The sequence below is a fragment of the Haliotis asinina genome, chromosome 12, assembly GCF_037392515.1.
Source record: "Haliotis asinina isolate JCU_RB_2024 chromosome 12, JCU_Hal_asi_v2, whole genome shotgun sequence".
NCBI classification, from domain to species: domain Eukaryota; kingdom Metazoa; phylum Mollusca; class Gastropoda; order Lepetellida; family Haliotidae; genus Haliotis; species Haliotis asinina.
In genome coordinates this window covers 44,028,733-44,046,967 of record NC_090291.1, presented here as the reverse complement: position 1 = coordinate 44,046,967, position 18,235 = coordinate 44,028,733, and the positions used below count along the sequence as shown (strand labels likewise).

Sequence of the window (18,235 nt, the reverse complement as noted above, 5' to 3'; positions counted from 1 at the left end):
GTGTATATTTAGAAGGAAGTTGAATGAAGTCACAGAGTAACACATTTTTTCATTCTTTACAACTAATATTTATTCAATATATATTTGGACCTGACCTTTCCTTGATGTTTGATAACTTCACCAATGATGTCTTCAAGCATACATAAGTTGTTTTAGTACTATGGGCGAAAATGGAAAAGCCTGTATGCAGATACGAAAATGTTTATACCTTGAGGGACTGAACGTTGTATTTTCCAAAGACCTGTAATGGGATTTTTTTTTTTTTTTTTTGTTTAAACATATTTTTATTGCTAGAAGAAACAGATTGGTAAACAAAGTAAAATGTTTATACCAATAGTGCTCTTGTATCAGTGGACACTAACATGACTGATCTGAGAAATAGTGTAACATTTGTGAGTTTGTGGTGCATTCAGAAACAAGAAAAAGTATGCTCATTGAAATATTTTATGATAAACCTATGTACATATTTGAGAATTTCCAACTGTGTGGAGTTACTTAACAAAGTACTTCGTTATGAAACTATATTGAAGTGATAACTTCCAGTGTAAAAAGACACATTTTTCCAAGTTTGCTGATATTTTTAACGGAAAAGTATATATCTTTATGGATAACAACTTCTTTATTTATATGGTGTGATGTTTTGGTATAGCCTCTTGTACTTTTATCAAGCAAGAGAAGAGCAATACAGCACAGAACTGGATTTTATACATGTATCAGCAGAGACCATATAATAGATATGGTCTCTGGTAACAGGGATTAAGTAAGACCACATAAGGGAATGCATCAAAGGGATTAACAATGACAACAATGGAATAGGTCATAATACAATAACAATGGGAGAAGGCCAATGTTGAGGAGGCGGAACAAGGTATACATAGCGGATGGAGTAGGTAATAATACAATGACAACTGGGAGGAAGCCAGGGTAGAACAAGGTGTACATAGCAGATGGGGTGGGCAGTAATACAATGATAACAGGAGGGAGCCAGGGTATACATAGCAGGTGGGGTGGGAAGTAATACAGTGATAATAGGAGGAAGCCAAGGTGTACATAGCAGGTAGGGTGGGAAGTTTTACAATGATAATGTGGGGAAGTCAAGGTGTACATAGCAGATGGGGAGGGAAGTTTTACAATGATAATAGGGGGAAGCCAAGGTATACATAGCAGGTGGGGTGGGAAGTTTTACAATGATAATAGGGGGAAGTCAAGATGTACATAGCAGGTGGGGAGGGAAGTTTTACAATGATAATAGAGGGAGGTCAAGGTGTACATAGCAGGTGGGGAGGGAAGTTTTACAGTGATTATTAATAGAGGGAGGTCAAGGTGTACATAGCAGATGGGGATGGAAGTTTTACAATGATAATAGAGGGAGGTCAAGGTGTACATAGCAGGTGGGGTGGGAAGTTTTACAATGATAATAGAGGGAGGTCAAGGTGTACATAGCAGATGGGGAGGGAAGTTTTACAGTGATAATAGAGGGAGGTCAAGGTGTACATAGCAGGTGGGGAGGGAAGTTTTACAATGATAATAGAGGGAGGTCAAGGTGTACATAGCAGATGGGGAGGGAAGTTTTACAATGATAATAGAGGGAGGTCAAGGTATACATAGCAGGTGGGGAGGGAAGTTTTACAATGATAATAGAGGGAGGTCAAGGTGTACATAGCAGATGGGGAGGGAAGTTTTACAGTGATAATAGAGGGAGGTCAAGGTGTACATAGCAGATGGGGAGGGAAGTTTTACAATGATAATAGAGGGAGGTCAAGGTGTACATAGCAGGTCGGGAGGGAAGTTTTACAGTGATAATAGAGGGAGGTCAAGGTGTACATAGCAGATGGGGAGGGAAGTTTTACAGTGATAATAGAGGGAGGTCAAGGTGTACATAGCAGATGGGGAGGGAAGTTTTACAATGATAATAGAGGGAGGTCAAGGTGTACATAGCAGATGGGGAGGGAAGTTTTACAGTGATAATAGAGGGAGGTCAAGGTGTACATAGCAGATGGGGAGGGAAGTTTTACAATGATAATAGAGGGAGGTCAAGGTGTACATAGCAGATGGGGAGGGAAGTTTTACAATGATAATAGGGGGAAGTCAAGATGTACATAGCAGGTGGGGAGGGAAGTTTTACAATGATAATAGAGGGAGGTCAAGGTGTACATAGCAGGTGGGGAGGGAAGTTTTACAATGATAATAGAGGGAGGTCAAGGTGTACATAGCAGGTGGGGTGGGAAGTTTTACAATGATAATAGAGGGAGGTCAAGGTGTACATAGCAGATGGGGAGGGAAGTTTTACAGTGATAATAGAGGGAGGTCAAGGTGTACATAGCAGATGGGGTGGGAAGTTTTACAATGATAATAGAGGGAGGTCAAGGTGTACATAGCAGATGGGGTGGGAAGTTTTACAATGATAATAGAGGGAGGTCAAGGTGTACATAGCAGGTGGGGTGGGAAGTTTTACAATGATAATAGAGGGAGGTCAAGGTGTACATAGCAGATGGGGATGGAAGTTTTACAATGATAATAGAGGGAGGTCAAGGTGTACATAGCAGGTGGGGTGGGAAGTTTTACAATGATAATAGAGGGAGGTCAAGGTGTACATAGCAGATGGGGAGGGAAGTTTTACAATGATAATAGAGGGAGGTCAAGGTGTACATAGCAGATGGGGAGGGAAGTTTTACAATGATAATAGGAGGAAGCCAAAGTATACATAGCAGGTGGGATGGGAAGTTTTACAATGATAATAGGGGGAAGTCAAAGTATACATAGCAGGTGGAGTGAAACCAAGCTATATATAGCTGATTAATTGGCAATGATGGCTGGAAGAGAGCATCCCATCAAACTTGGTACACATATTAAGCTTGATCCCTATATCTACCTTTTGGGTTTAGACCAAGATATGAATTTGTTTTCATTTAGGTGGTTTCCATGGAAACATGATTGTGACTATGACTTATGATGAGGCTGTCATATTGTCTGGAGCAGATCTTCCAAACTGTAAATGCTAGCTTCATCAAACTTGGTACATATGTCAAGCATGATTCGTAGTTGTGCCTTTTGGGGTGTAGACCCAGGCATGAAGTTTATTTTTTGTGGTTTCCATGGAAACATGACTTCAACTGTGACTGTGAGGGTGTCATCATGTCGGGAGCATATCTCCAAAACTATACATGCTAGCTTCATCATAGAAACATGACTTAGGCAATGGTTTTCAGGATGTTAAGTTTGATTTGATAATTTGAGGTGGGGGATTATGTCACCTTAGTGACAACTGCTTGTTGTACTTGAGATAACTTTACTTTATATACTAGTATAGGTATCACGTGCAGAAAAAGAGGGGCGGTGTTAGTAAAGTGGTAAAGATGTGCACTCATGCCCATCTTTTATTCCCCATGTCAGCACATAATGTGAAGCCTATCACTAGCGTCCCTTGCTGTGATATTGCTGAATATTGTTGAAAACATGGGTAAAACTCTCTCGCTATTGAAAGACAGAGAAAACAGTTAATCAGATGTCATCCTTTGTTAAAAAATGTTGAGTTTGTTAGTGTGCTCTTTTATGAAGACCACTTTTCTCTGTTGTGGATAAACAATGGAAGACTTCTTTGAGTGGCATATTTAGAAGTTGGTGCATCAGATAAAGACACGCATTATGGATGAACAACACTATTTTTTGCAGGTGATGTGCCATTTCCTCCTTTGCTTGAGGGAGTGAAGGAGAACAGGTTTCATATTGTGTGGCTCCTTGTCCCAGACCAACCTATGGGGTTTTATAGTGCTGTCTCGCAGTGTCACAGTTGTGAATGAATGCGGCTCTGACACGCATGTGTTTTTTGTTGTTTTCATTGTTAATGACGTTCAGTAAACAATCGAGTCTAGATAAGATAACCCCGTGGCCAACAGCTTGGGCATTGACCTATGCAGCTGGAATAGGTATACATATGTCAACCAAGTCACCATGCCTGACGATTCGATTCCGTTAGATGCATCCTATGATATACTTGGGTTCCTGAAGAATTCCAAACCGGATCTCACTCAGACTCACCACGCTGAAGATCAGGGTTCGAGTCACCACATGTGAGAGGCCTATTTCTGTCGCCCGACTCACCCACTTACTCACTCACTCAAACCCACTCACTCACTCTAAATAATAACAAGTTACTTTGTTGGAAAAAGATATTTTCTCATGTACACAATGCCCCATACCTAACAGAAAAGTCATTCCTCCCAATCCCTCTCCCAAATTGGTATAATGTAGACATTATGCCTCTTTTGTGTATAGAACCAGGCCAAAATGTCCCTTTCTCGTTCTTGAAGATTCGTGTTCTATGTTACATATGTGTTTGACGCGACACGTGTGCTTATGAAACTATTTGTTCCAGATTAAATACTGGATGCAGCAAATGCATCAAAGACAACACAAATAATCATAAAGCAAAAGACAAAATAATAATTTATCCAGTTATCAATTCAGAACTACACTGAACTACAAAAGAAATGTCATTCATGTATGTATTGCAAACTGTTTTATTTATGTGGAAACATATTTCTTATTTAAGGTTGAAATTGAAGGAACTGTTTTTTCCTGTTGATTAACAAGTACTCCAGAAACAAGTCTGACAACACATGGTGCCACATGATGAGGTCATGTCCTTGACATTCAGGGTTGAAGTCAGTAGCGTGTGTGGCCACCATTTGCGTTGATAACTGCCATGCAACACCTATACATGGAGTGTATCAAGTGGTTGATGAAGTGCATGGGGATAGCATTCCACACTCTGAGAAAACCTGCCATGAGTTCTGCAGCAGTTGTCGGCCTTGGTCGAAGGTCATTCATCCTTTTCCGAATTTCATCTCATAGGTGCTCAATTTGGTTCATATCTGGACTCAGAGCAGGCCAGGGCAATGTGCGGATGTTGTGCTGTTGGAAGAAGTCCCTCGTTATCCTGGCTGTGTGAGCACGTGCATTATCCTGTTGAAACACATGGTTTGGATGACGGGCGAAATGTGGCACAACGTGCGGTCTTAACACCTGATCGATGTAGCGAACAGCAGCCACTCCATTTCCTCGACCTTGACCAATATTCTGGAAGACCTGGGGTCCAAGTTTGTGGTTCAGTCCAATGCCACCCCAAACCATGATGCTTGGTCCTCCCCACGAGTCCCTCTCCATAAGACATGCATCAATGTACCGTTCACCCCTCCTTCTCCAAACTCTAGCTCTGCCATCTGCCACGGATATGCAGTAACGACTCTCGTCTGAAAAGATGACAGTCCTCCACTGCTGATAGCGCCAGTTCCGTTGTTGTTGGGCCCACAGACGACGTTCCCGACGATGTCGAACTGTCAGGACAGGACCCTGAGCAGGACGTCGACAGGCCAGGTTGAAAGTTCTCAGCCGACGACGAACTGTTGCTGCAGAAATGGGTCTGTTGTGGGTTCCAACAGTCGCTCGAGCCGATTCTGTCGCTGTGCGGAAGCGGTCCTGCAAGTGCTCCCGATGAAGATGACGATCTTGACGTGCTGTTGTTACCCTGGGACGGCCACTGCGCTGACGATCGTTAGTGCTGTTGGTTCCATTGTACCGCTCCCGAAGTCTCTCGACTGTCCGAACACTACAGTTGAAGTCGTTGGCAATGACCCGTGGACGTTGACCAGCGTGAAGACGTCCGATGACTTGTTCCCTCTGATTTCGAGTCAAACGTGGCATGGTGACAGTGATCAGGAATCGAATGAGAGGATGATGGTTTGGGGTCCTTTTTATACCCACTAGACCAGGGATTTGCACGTGCATCATGCTTTTCAGAAAGTTGCGTTCCAGAGCATTACCATGTTCACGGAAAGGGTATGAGTTTGAATCCTACTCAGAAATCTCATTTCTTTAAAATGATGTGTTATGAATGGTCAATGCCATATTTGTCTTGTTACAATAGCATAAACTGTGAGTCAACCTATCAAATTCCACATCAGGTGTGAGTAAGATGACTTTGAAAAGTGCGACGTTTCTTTTGTAGTTCAGTATACTTGAAACAGAAAGACAAACGCATTGAGCTACCAAGGTAAGAATTAATAAAGCTCTTGGATACTGGTGACCTTGACCTTTCAACTCAAAGTGGATCTGACCTTTCCCTACACCTAATGGTATATGATGGAACATTCACTGTGGAAGATTGTCCCAGAAATCAACATCAAATTTCACTCCTAAATAGCTAAACGTAAACTCAGTTGGGCTTTTTCCCCCATTAGTGTTAAATTATATTTACATAAACCTTGAAACAAGGTTTAAACGTCATCATGGAGACAATCGGTGACCTGGCAACCAGTAACATTTGAGAGCAATGGACATCATGGGGTTTTTCATGGATGCAGGTGACTACAGCCGTGTTGACACTCATCAGTGAAGTCCATGATGTCGCAGAAGCTGACGTCACATGTAACGTAGACGAAGTCGTGTCGGTGGGGAATCTCGAACATGTCGAAAAAGAAGCGGGTGACCTTGTCCGCAGATCCAATTATGTGCACGAAATGATTCGACTCGCACCTACAAGTAGTACATGTTGTATTATACACTGGTTATTCACGATTGTTCGAGTGGAAATCTCGTTACACAATGACTGGCATGACTTTATAATGCTAGACCACTGAGAAAGCAAGCTGCAATCATATGGATGCCTCACTCACTGGCTCCGATCTGAACTTGTTTTGTCACAACGTTCACTAGTTAAGGCCACCTGAAGGTTGGTTTGTGATCAATGTTCAGTTGAGGCCATCTGAAGGTTGACCTGTTCACATGTTAAGGCCACCTGAGGGTATATGTCTGACCAATGTTTATTAGTAAAGGCCATCTGAAGGTTAATGTTCATCGGTCTGATGGTCTATGAGTGATCAATGTTTATTCTATAAGGTCATCTGAAGTGTGACGTGTGATCAATGTTCATTAGGCCAACTGAAGGTTTGTGTGTGACCAATGTTTGTTACTAAAGGCCATTTAAAGGCTGAAGTGTGACCAATGTTCATAAGTTAAAGCCATCTGAAGGTTGACGTGTTATCAATGTTCACAGTGTTCGCGTTAACGTAGAAACATGCGTTTTTTCACGCAAAAAAAAAATTAATAAAACCACGCTAAAAATATTTTGCGCGCATGTTTTGGACGCATAGATTCTGATGTACATAATTTTAAAAAAATACCTTAAAACCGCAACCTGTAAACAAACAATAAATTTTAACATGATTAAGGATTGTACTGAAATAATTATTTATAATGTTATTTCTGCACGCTCTCTTACATAATAGCGATCACTGCTATTCATTCGTTAAGGTCATCTGAAGACTGACGTTAGATCAATGTTCATTAGGCCAAATGAAGGTTGGTCTGTGAGCAATGTTCATTAGTAAAGGCCATCTAGAGGCTGAACTGTGATCAATGTTCTTAAGTTAAGGCCACCTGGAGGTATATGTGTAATCAATATTTATTCGTTAAGGATTCAGACGTGTTATTTAGCATTTCGTTCATGACAAGACTGTTTGCTCACCTGTCCGTAATAAGAGAAACTGTGGTAGAGTTATCTCTCTTGTTGTCAGGGCTGACGTAACAGTTGTCAACCACCAGTTTAACATCTGCAGTACCCTTGATCTGAACTTGGACGTAAACACGGCTCCCCACATTCACAGACGCACGGTTTTCAGACATCTGATTCGTGAAACTGCTGTCATTGAATAGTCTGATCTCCGCTTGGTGACCCTTGACCTTGCTTGAAGACTGAACATGGATGGCGTTGTTGACGTCAACTGGGGAGATAGTGACGAAGTCCACCTCATGACGAGGACGAAGACACTGAATATCGTAGCGCCATAGGACGCGGTCTGCGAGGTTTGTCAGAGGATCGACGTGGTATTCAACAAGGTAGTTTGAAAATATGTAATCTGTGCCATTTTCCTGGAAGACACGTTAGGAAGCAACTTAGAAAAAATGGATTCACCATCCTATATCTTTTATGGTACCATAGCAAAAGACTTTATTTCAACCTCAGTGGAACGTACTGTGTTGATATTGATCCTTAAGGAGCATTAAAATTTCAAATTTTCTCAATGAAAAAATAAGAATGCAAAACTGTGGCTGATTCAGAGAAACAAACATGGTCGAACGCTGACTCATTTTGTAGTGCTGACCAGGTGCTGTCTTATTCCAGATTCTATCACAGTGATCAAGCAATCACACAAGTATCAATAACTGAGCACGACTTTTGATTTTGAGATTGATGTATTGTCTTCTAGTAGTGAAGGAGAACCAGTATCTCAAAAGCATGTTCTGCGACCCAAAAAGTCACAAACATGCCCCAAAGGATTAAGATATGGTTCACTTATTGCTGATCTGAGAAATAACCAGCGGCAAACGCACGCTGTTATATTCTGTAGATACCTGTACAAAACTCCCCATGCTCAAACCTGAAACATACCTACACATAACTCCCCACATTAAAATCCATATCTCTGCACAGACATCCCTGTATAGAACCCTGCACACTACAATAACCAACATATACTACTCACAAAAAGGAAACGGATTGCTGAAAATGGTATCAATGTATACACTTAAGGTTCAGTAATCCAGGACAGTCACGAAGAAAACCTGAATGAACATTAACGGTCCAATGCTGGAAGAAACTGTACGTCACAATTCGTCCCACAAATGTTGAATAGGGTTAAGATCCGGTGATCGTGAGGTAATCCCTGGTTATCATCCCAGCGTTATCATGCTGAAAATGACGTTCTGGCGGTTCATGAAAGGAAGGACATGAGGCCTGATGATTTCATCACGGTAACGTCGAGCTGTCAAATTGCCCTGGACCTAAATGAGATCTGTCCTGCCACTGCATGATATGTTCGCCCAAACTACTGTCTGCGTTGTTGCCGACGTTGACGTGTAAGGACAGGTCCTCGCAAAGGTCTTCTGGAACGAATACCAGCCTCACGTAAGCTGTTCCTCATAGTCTGATCAGAAATTATTCTGAGTCCGTCCTGACACTTCCAACGTTGTGGAGGATGCTGTGGTGAACCCGTTCCGCAACAGTCGAAGCCGAATAAACCTGTCCGGAGCGGGCGTGGTTACACGGGGTCGACCTGACCTGGATCGATCACGTATTGGCCCTTGCGGCTGGTAGCGATGCCAAAGTCTTGCTATGGTACTCTGTGACACTCTGTGACACATTCAGTTGCATTGCAATCGCAGACTGAGACACCTCTCCCCGTGTTCGGCCACACGCATTCCTTTGTGCAAAAACTCTTGGACGCTAAGTTATCTGGCCGTATGGTCAGCTATGATGTTGTTGATTTGTTCACTAACATCCCTCTACCTGAAGCTCTTGATGTTCTCCGTGCTAAGTTAACTAGTTGTATTGACACCCTTGACACTAAACTCACCATTGACAGTATCATCAACCTTGTGTCTAGCTGTTTCCAAACCTCGTACTTCACATGGCAGAACAACATCTACCAGCAGATCCATGGCCTACCCATGGGCTCACCTCTCTCACCGCTGATAACTGAAATCTTCATGACCAGCTTTGAAGAATCTGCCCAATCTACATCGCCATTCCAACCGTTATGGTGGTATAGAAAAGATGATGACACTTTCACTATCCTTGATCCCTACCACAACCCTGCAGAACTCATTGACCACCTTAACAAACAACACGCCCGCATCCAGTTCACGAAGGAAGTAGAAGCCCAACACAAGCTGCCATTCCTCGACGTATCCCTTGACAACTCATCTGAAAGAATCGTTCCCACTGTCTATCGAAAGCCCACCCACACTGACCAGTATATCCACAACCTATCCAACCACCATCCACAAATAAAAAAAGCCATAGTCTCCACCCTAGCCAGACGTGCCAAAGCCATCTGTGACCCAGCCCACCTCCAAGACGAAATTGACCACCTCAAGAGAACTTTCATCACCCTCAATGGATACCCTAAACAACTCGTTGACCAGACTATAGCCACAACTCTCCAGCATCAGAACGACCGCCTCCCTGAACCTGAGCCTGCACCCATCCGAGTCAACATTCCATACGAAGGCAAGATAAGTCATCAAATCAGTCGACTCCTCAGAAAAACTGCCAGTGTTGATGTGACCTTTTATTCTAATACGACATTGAAAAACATCCTTAGAGCAAATGGAAGAGGTGTGCAGTGATCAAACCAACCCCAACCCCAGAGGCTGCATCTACAATATAAACTGTGATTGCGGCAGCAGCTACATAGGTGAAACCTGCAGACCATTCAACATCAGACTCAAAGTGCACAAAACTTCAGTAAGAAAATTAGATCTAAACTCGGCCCTCTCTGAACACATCGTGAACTATCCAAACCACTCCATCAACTGGAAAAACACCGAGATCCTGGCTTCCAACATCAGTGATTGGCGGAGAAGGAAGCTTTTGGAAGCAATCAACATCAGAAGATTAGAACCTCAGATCAATAGAGATCAAGGCGTGTACCTACCCTCTGCCTGGTGTGACAACAAGGACTCATAGACTCTCAATCTATCAGCTGTGTAAACAACCATGTACTGTTAAAACATTCCTCCTTTTCATCTCTCCTCTGTGATTGTACATACCTAATTACATCTATGTGCTTGTATATACATCTTACCTGCCTGGCTTCATGTATACCTATATATATATTCTGCAATGTTACCTATGCTCATTATCCACCTGACGAAGGGGCAAGAATTAGCCTTGAAACGTCGTGTTAAAAGAATTAAAGAAGTTGTCATCCATAATAGTGTCTTGTATTACCTCACCAACTTCTAAATGCCTTTGAAGAATTTTAAATTCAAGACTGTCACCTGTCGCAAGAGCATTGAACCACCTTCTCCCCCTTCCCGACTTATATTGGAAATGATGCATAGAAATGGTGCGCGCAAAAGGAAATGCATGAATTTCTTCCCGTTCACTATTTATTTCATTTATTGAGGAAACCAGATTTGGGTACATTTTGGCGAGTTGTCCCCAATAACAAAAGATTCAAACTCAGAAATGTTTGCAGACAGCGTTCACCATAGTTCGAAAAGTTAAATGGAAAAATACTACCTATGCGTTTCTTTGGGGGGTAGTTTACGTGTACATACCTCCCCACGCTAACCTCGACAACCTGTACAACCCACCTGCATGTGCGTATTGCAATCAGTGTAGGTGTAGTTGAATACCAGTGCATGCCCCATGGAAGCGCCATGACAGATTCCAGTCGACATAAAAATATTTGAGGAAGAGTGTTTGCCAAAGCCGTTACCAAACATGTCCATGTTCACCTCCACCACCCAGTTGTTCGTCTCGCAGACCAAAGTAAATGCTTTCTGTAGATCTAGATGGGCTGAAAACGTCATGGTTGGAAATAAGCAAGAATACTTGTTAGAAACTTGGACATATTTAACAGGTATGATAAATATACTTGGAGAAGGAACTCGCAACCAAACAGTGTAGTGAGAGGATCGATGAAAGATGATTTACATCTACAGTCTACTGTAAAATTATCAACAAAATGTATGTGACGCAACAGAATGTTAGAGCTGATATTTACACCAGCTTACATTAATAAGTAAGTTCTGAGAAATCGTAACTTGTGTTCTCGAGATATATATTATCAACCACTAATATTTTCTCTTTGGATACAAGATCTAAGCTCATACATAAAAACATCTCATTATATTTTCAGTTGTTTTATATCATATGTTGAATCCCTACTCATGTTTGGCTACACATATTTCAAACGTTTGCCACCTTGCTAATAAAGCCATTCGTTTTAATCGCAGTCTGAAAGTGTTAAACCTCATCATATCTGTAGCGCAGTGTCCTGGCGAGTTATTCTCGAAACGTTCGTAGCCCTACGAACTTCTTAAGCCCATTCTTAACACATTGGCTACGATCAAAGTTAAGAATTAGGGCTACGAACGTTTCGAGAATAAGGGCCCTGATCCACAAAGAATTCGCAACGTTACGACCTGTCGTAACTCGATACTTTATTATAGAAATAATAATGGCGTAGAACCGCGAACGCTTTGCTGTTTTAACATTTAAAATACAAATGATGCAGATGCTGGAAGATTCCTTCACTTACTGTTTTCCTTAGAGGAACCAGCTGACTTAGGAACAGCAAAATAGCCGTAGCTTCCGTGTTGACTGAGTCCATAGGCGTGAATGGTGAACCTGCAGTTCGGTGTCGTGTTCAGATGGGTCAGAGTGGCCGGAGCTCGTAATATTGTGACAGAATACTGATGACCACCAACTGATACATTCCGCCAATGGTTGTTGCTACTAATTTGATTTGTACAGTTGCTGTCTACGACAATCCCAAGCTGGCGGGTGAACGTGTGGTTATGTCCTTGAAGATCTGGAAATGTATACTTATGTCCATATCTATTGATGGGTGGTACCACTGACGACAAAGCTGTACAGTTACCATAAGCTCCTTCGGGGTTTTGTACACTAATAGGCTCAGAACTTGATATGGTAACTATATTATCATTATCGGAACTGTGGACATGCATCTGCCCGGGATCCAGTGAGAACGAAAAACGTTTGTAGCCTTCAGTCAGAGTAATGGACGTGTTTTTCACAAGTGCAAATATTCGAACCTGCTTCGAGTCCATTTGATCAATGGAAGGAATAACATAATCCTTTCCAAGGGAACTTACAGGCATTAATTGGTCTAGTACCTTCAAGCCACATCCGCCGGGCATAGCAATGTAACCTGAGCCATAAAACACAGCCACTGGACTTGTACTAAATACACGCGTACTATGATAATCACACTGAGATGCTGGATAGTTTTCAAAGTGTGCAATGTGAAAAACGTCTCCGCTGTTTAACAATACTGAAATATTGTCACCTTTATAGAACGTATTATTCAGATAGCTGAAGGGACAGTTGGATGTGAAGAACACAGTTACGGCCGTGTTGTCTGATGGTGCGGCTATGGACAATGTGGGGTTCCTATCAACCGACGGAACAATATAATCAGTGGACAGGGATGACACCGGGATGACACCAAAGGAACCAGTTACACCCGTTACAGTATTAAACAATGCATACACTTGCACATCCCCTGTACAACTAACTTCAATTGCGCTCTTCCTGTATATGCCAAATGTGCTGATGTTGTTTGTTTCAGGCAGTATATACCGGTTCCAACTGGTATCAAGCAATATGGTGGAAGATCTTGATCCTGATGTCACGTTGCAGCTTGTGTCTTTATGGTTGGCTGTCATATATAAGTACATTTGTTCCTGTACATCCGTACTCCCTGTGGGTGAGTAAGTCAGCAAGAAGGAGGACCCTTCAAACTGCCCTGAGCCTGAAACGGAACAAAACACGCATTACCTCATATACTGGTAAACACATATAAGATGATCCACGACCTGACAAATGACCCCAATTTGCATACTTGGGAACGCCCCACAGAACGATCCACTTGAAACAAGAGGGAGACAGGTTTTCTGATAAATATCGAGTAGTTCATTTTCCCCGTGCGTTTCACGCATGGATTGTTATAGCACACTCGATTTGGGAACAGGTACAATCCCAACGAATTGAATCAACACAATATACTGAGCAAACATGTTTAGGACCACCGATCCATTTCACGAAGCAAATGACATTTTCCTGGGTTTTTTAAACAAAATTGTTGAATATCTAAAATGCTTGTCAATGCCCCAATCATCTGTTTGTCTGCGTCTTAACGAAAGGTTAGCGTGGAATATCAGTATCTTATGCCTGAAATTGCAGTCTTATCATTCGAAGGAATATGCAGTGTTGATTTCATATCACGGTTAGCATGTATTGCACGTGCATAATCGTCAAACTACCTGTAGCAGCCAAGTGTACTCGCCCAATTCGTTGTACCGTCTCTCTTGTCACAAATGCGTTTAGTGCGCAGGATCATCTAATATGTGTCTAGCAGTAATTCATAGACCCCATGAAGAGCCGGAGTAGAATAGCTCTTCTACAACCCATGCCTGCCACGAAAGGCGACTGTGCTTGTTGTAATAAGCGACTTACGGGATCGGGTGGTCAGACTGGGTGGACACATATCATCGCTTCCCAATGGCCAAGATTGCTCATACTGTTGATAGCTGGGTTGTCTGACCCAGACTCGATTATTTACAGACCGCCATTCTTTTTCATATTATTTGTGTGCCCCCAGGTCATACATTTTCATACCTCAAAGTATGCTTGGTTGTTCCAGTTTTCACATATCACAATTAGCCAACTAGCCACAATTTGTCAGTAGCCAATATTCCTAGTGAACCTATTCATGATTGGGTGAATAAAACATTAAAGAATTATATTTAAAAAATTAGGTTGTGCAGAAGTGTCTTTGAGGTTATCTTCTCGAGTTAAGTAAGGGAAACACCTACCTAATACTACACTGTATGTCCAAGATGCCAGCAATATAGATACCAACATGGTTAGAATGTCTGTCTTACGAGACTATTAAGTGCAAATCGTGCAAACCTTTCTATTTAATTCTCGTGCTTATCAGCACACTTGTGTTATGTCACATGAAAGATTACAAAACTAGAGTCTATATATAATAACAAAAGAAAAAAAAGAGTACAAGTTCACTCTTAGGAAGCACATAGCAACATACTGGGTCATTTATGTGACCAATTATTTATCATTTAAAACCCATTGCCAAAATACGTGGCTGGTGTCAGGAGACAGAGAGATACGCTCTAAAACAGGCACTGCTAATATCGACAAGTTTAGATGTGAACACCATCTGCATATAGGAAAGGCATTGGCGATGTATTAAACTGGTCTCTGAACGCAGCACAGTTTGGGGTTGAGCCTTATTTTAGCGTAAGGCTGCATCGTCAGTATTCCAGCATTATGGCTAAGTCTGTAAATAATCGAGTCTAGACTAGACAATCCAGTGATCAACATCACGATCATCGATCTACCCAATCCGTGTGAAACAGTCAGACACGTTTTATATCTCTGAAATGCCATGACAGTGCTCTTCGTACCTAACTGTCCGTTCTGTTATAAGAGGAATATATGCAATACATCCCGACTGTTTAACAAAATATTTAAGTATGCTCCCAATTAATCTCCGGTGTAGGTGCAGCGTGCATACACCCAGGGGGCTCCCTGTGTTGTAACTTGGCTTTCTAGAGACTCCATTTCCTATATCGTCGTGTTCTGGAAATATTTCTTGAAATAACGTGTAAACTCTTTCAAATGAAGACAAATACACAAACTGTGTAACAATAAATCAGATTTATAACGACAGTGGCACAACTCTGCATCCTGACAGTAACTTGTACGACCAGAGCTCTAATCTCATGTCCTCACCCAGCTGTAATGGCTGCCGTTTGTGCGGATCGATTTTTGACGTGAGCTCTACTCACTTTTCCAGGCAGAAAAAAAACTTTTGATGTGTGATGATTCAATTTTATTGAAAGAAAAGGGTTCTTAAGATATAACAGATCTTAAACAGAATTCGGTGCCAGTCACGGAGTTGCCCTCGTCTTACTCTTGTCACCCATTGCACTCTCAGATGACGATGTCTGTCAGTCAGCAGCGTTCCTCCGTACGGTCGGTAGGCCCACATAACATTGGCACGTAGTCTTCTTGCTACCGTCCGTCGACTGACTGGGCGACCGAGAGCAGTTGCCGCTGATGACGTCACCGTCAGTAAGTGTTTTGTCAGGTGTAACAGCCTCAGGTGGCGATCGTCCTGCGCAGCTGTCACTCTTGGCCTGCCTGTCCTGGGTCTGTCTGGGGTCTGCCCAGTCTGTTGATAACGCCGACGAAGGTTCCTGACGGTAACGACAGAACAGTGGAACGTTCTTGCAACGTCACCCGTAGTGGCGCCCATCTGCAGCATTCCGATGGCTCTTCTGGAGTTAACCTTGGCATTGTTAAGTATTTTTCTGTTGAAGTGCGATCTACTCGGCACTGTGGGGTGGTTTTATACCATACGTGCACGTGAACGCGCATTCTCTTGTTTTTCGTCCAAAGTGGTAAAGAGTTGTGTTTGGGCGCTGTTGTTTGTGGTAATCAAACTCATGTTTGAGGCAATAACGATGGAACAATTTGTATTTGATAGTGATTTTATATTTTGAAATTATGATACATTTTGCAACATTAAGTTTCTTTTGCCCGTCAGTATAAATAAAAAATTAGTCCTGATACTCCTTGTCAAAACTCCTCCATCGGAATAAGATAATTGTTAATGGTTCTTCAGATGTACAATGTAAAAATACAAGTTTCATAACAAAGAGTGTTCACAAAAAACACCTGAACCCATCTTAATCAGAATGCACGATCGGTGAGTGGACACCAGAAACAATAAGGCTTCTAATAAGCAATATTATAATGTAATAGTTTCTCAACGCATTTGTTTGAAAAAGGGTTTAACTTCAGGAGCGTCTTGCATAGAGTCGTGATCACTATAATGTGACCATAATCAGTTGATTTGGTCGGTCTGTGGTCTTTAACATTGTCAAGTGGACGTTTAGTAAGGGGTTGGTAGTCCATTGTTTAACGGTTCATCTTTCGAGCTCCCCATCACCATGGAGTATCGTAAAGACAATGCTAGAGGAGCGATCTCTAGCTTGGAGCACCATGGATACCAGGATGATATACTCTAGCTGGCCCATGAGCCACCGCCTTCTAGCATAAAACTCTAAGCAGTCAAATATAAAATAAGAATAATTTGTACACTGAGAACCAAAATAACCAAAGCCAAATGATAATCTTATGTGCAAGTATAATCACCATGTACAGGGCTTGGCGTGACCAGCCAGTTGATAGAACCGGAACCATTCTACAACCCGTCTAGGTGAAGTAAGGGCCGGGGTGGTGTTTGGGGCAAAGGAACGCTTTTCCTGAAACCAGTGAGATGCGGCAAACAGGCGGTTTCGGTCATCTCTTACGATCAGCAGCGGGGTGCAACAGACCTGTTCTACCCCGGGTCCAAAAAGGGGTAAACCTACCATCCGTTATGATGAGTTGACCTTTCACGGGAGCCTATGATATTCAAAGGAAAATAAAATACACTACATAATCAAGCATATCAGCTGAGATACTGATTCAGATATAGGTATATCCGTAAATGGACATGGACAACTAGGCTAGTTAGTGAGTGAGCTAAAATTTATAGTCACTTTGGCACTATTTCAATCATATCATGTTTCAATGAAGGTAACAACGAGAACAGAAAGCATTAACATCATAAGACATAAAGGAAGCTTTGGTGACCAAGTGTTGTGTAAAAGGAAGCTTGGAGACACTGTCTTTTGAAGATATAACCCCAACTAGATTGTTATCTTTTAAGAAGACCCAGACCAGAGTCGCTTCATCAAAAGTAAATTTGAAAGGAGTCTTCAGATAACAAGAACAAAGACTATCTGATGTTCTCTTCACCCTCGAAGGCCACGAGGTTTGCAGAGTCTTGTTGGCGTACTATAAAACCAGCAAGATCAGTAACACCACGTAAGTCAAACATAACTGTTGAGGTGAAAAAAGTCATTCTTTCTTTCAAACAGTGTGTTTACTGAATATTTTACATGTTATATGTTTAACCAATAATTGGGTTAATTACAATGAAATAATAAATTTTACTTATCATGAGAGCTATGAAAGACTGTCTACCTCAAAAAGTTGAATAAAGATCTGATCAGAACTACGATTCCCGAAAAACCTGTAGGCAAAAGTGTCGCTGGATCAGTATTTCAAAAGGTTGGTTTGTATGTGTGTTTTTCGAGCACCATCATATCGTATTCGTTATTATTTAGAGTAATTCTTTGCATGATACAGTATCTAAAGTCTGAATACACTAATGCTGGTCGTTTTGTTTTCATACCAGTGTATACTGTCACAGACAGCTTTCTTCCTTCCTTTTCCTCATCCATAGACTACTTGTCTCTGGAAATCATGGTGTAACTCATCGATTACTCACTTTGTGTACATTCGTAGAAAACAGAAATCCAGCTCCCATTGGACCTTACAAAGGGCAAATCTAAAATGCCTATCTTGAAGATTACGTTGATCATGGCAATCTGGTGATTGGTTGTAGTGGTCTTAATAAGCTGTGGAGAAAGTTCTTCTCATCTTTGGAAATGAAGATACCTTACGTATACCAAGTTCCAAGCTTTCAGCAAGTTGTCAGCAATTTCTTGTCACTACAGTTACATAAACCACTGTGAGAAATGATGCTTTTGAGATGTTTCAGGA

The 18,235-nt window shown here is 41.8% G+C and overlaps 1 protein-coding gene across 1 annotated transcript; it reads right to left on the bottom strand.

Annotated features, from left to right (window-relative positions):
• Window positions 1–4,423: 4,423 nt before the first annotated feature.
• On the bottom strand, window positions 4,424–14,498 carry LOC137258438 (uncharacterized). The gene is made up of 5 exons (XM_067796116.1): window positions 14,410–14,498; window positions 12,111–13,346; window positions 11,161–11,366; window positions 7,526–7,929; window positions 4,424–6,534 (listed from the first exon to the last, which is right to left on the bottom strand). Exons 1-5 carry the CDS (start codon window positions 14,456–14,458, stop codon window positions 6,351–6,353), a joined length of 2,079 nt encoding a protein of 692 aa, XP_067652217.1. The 5' UTR covers window positions 14,459–14,498; the 3' UTR covers window positions 4,424–6,350.
• Window positions 14,499–18,235: the final 3,737 nt, after the last annotated feature.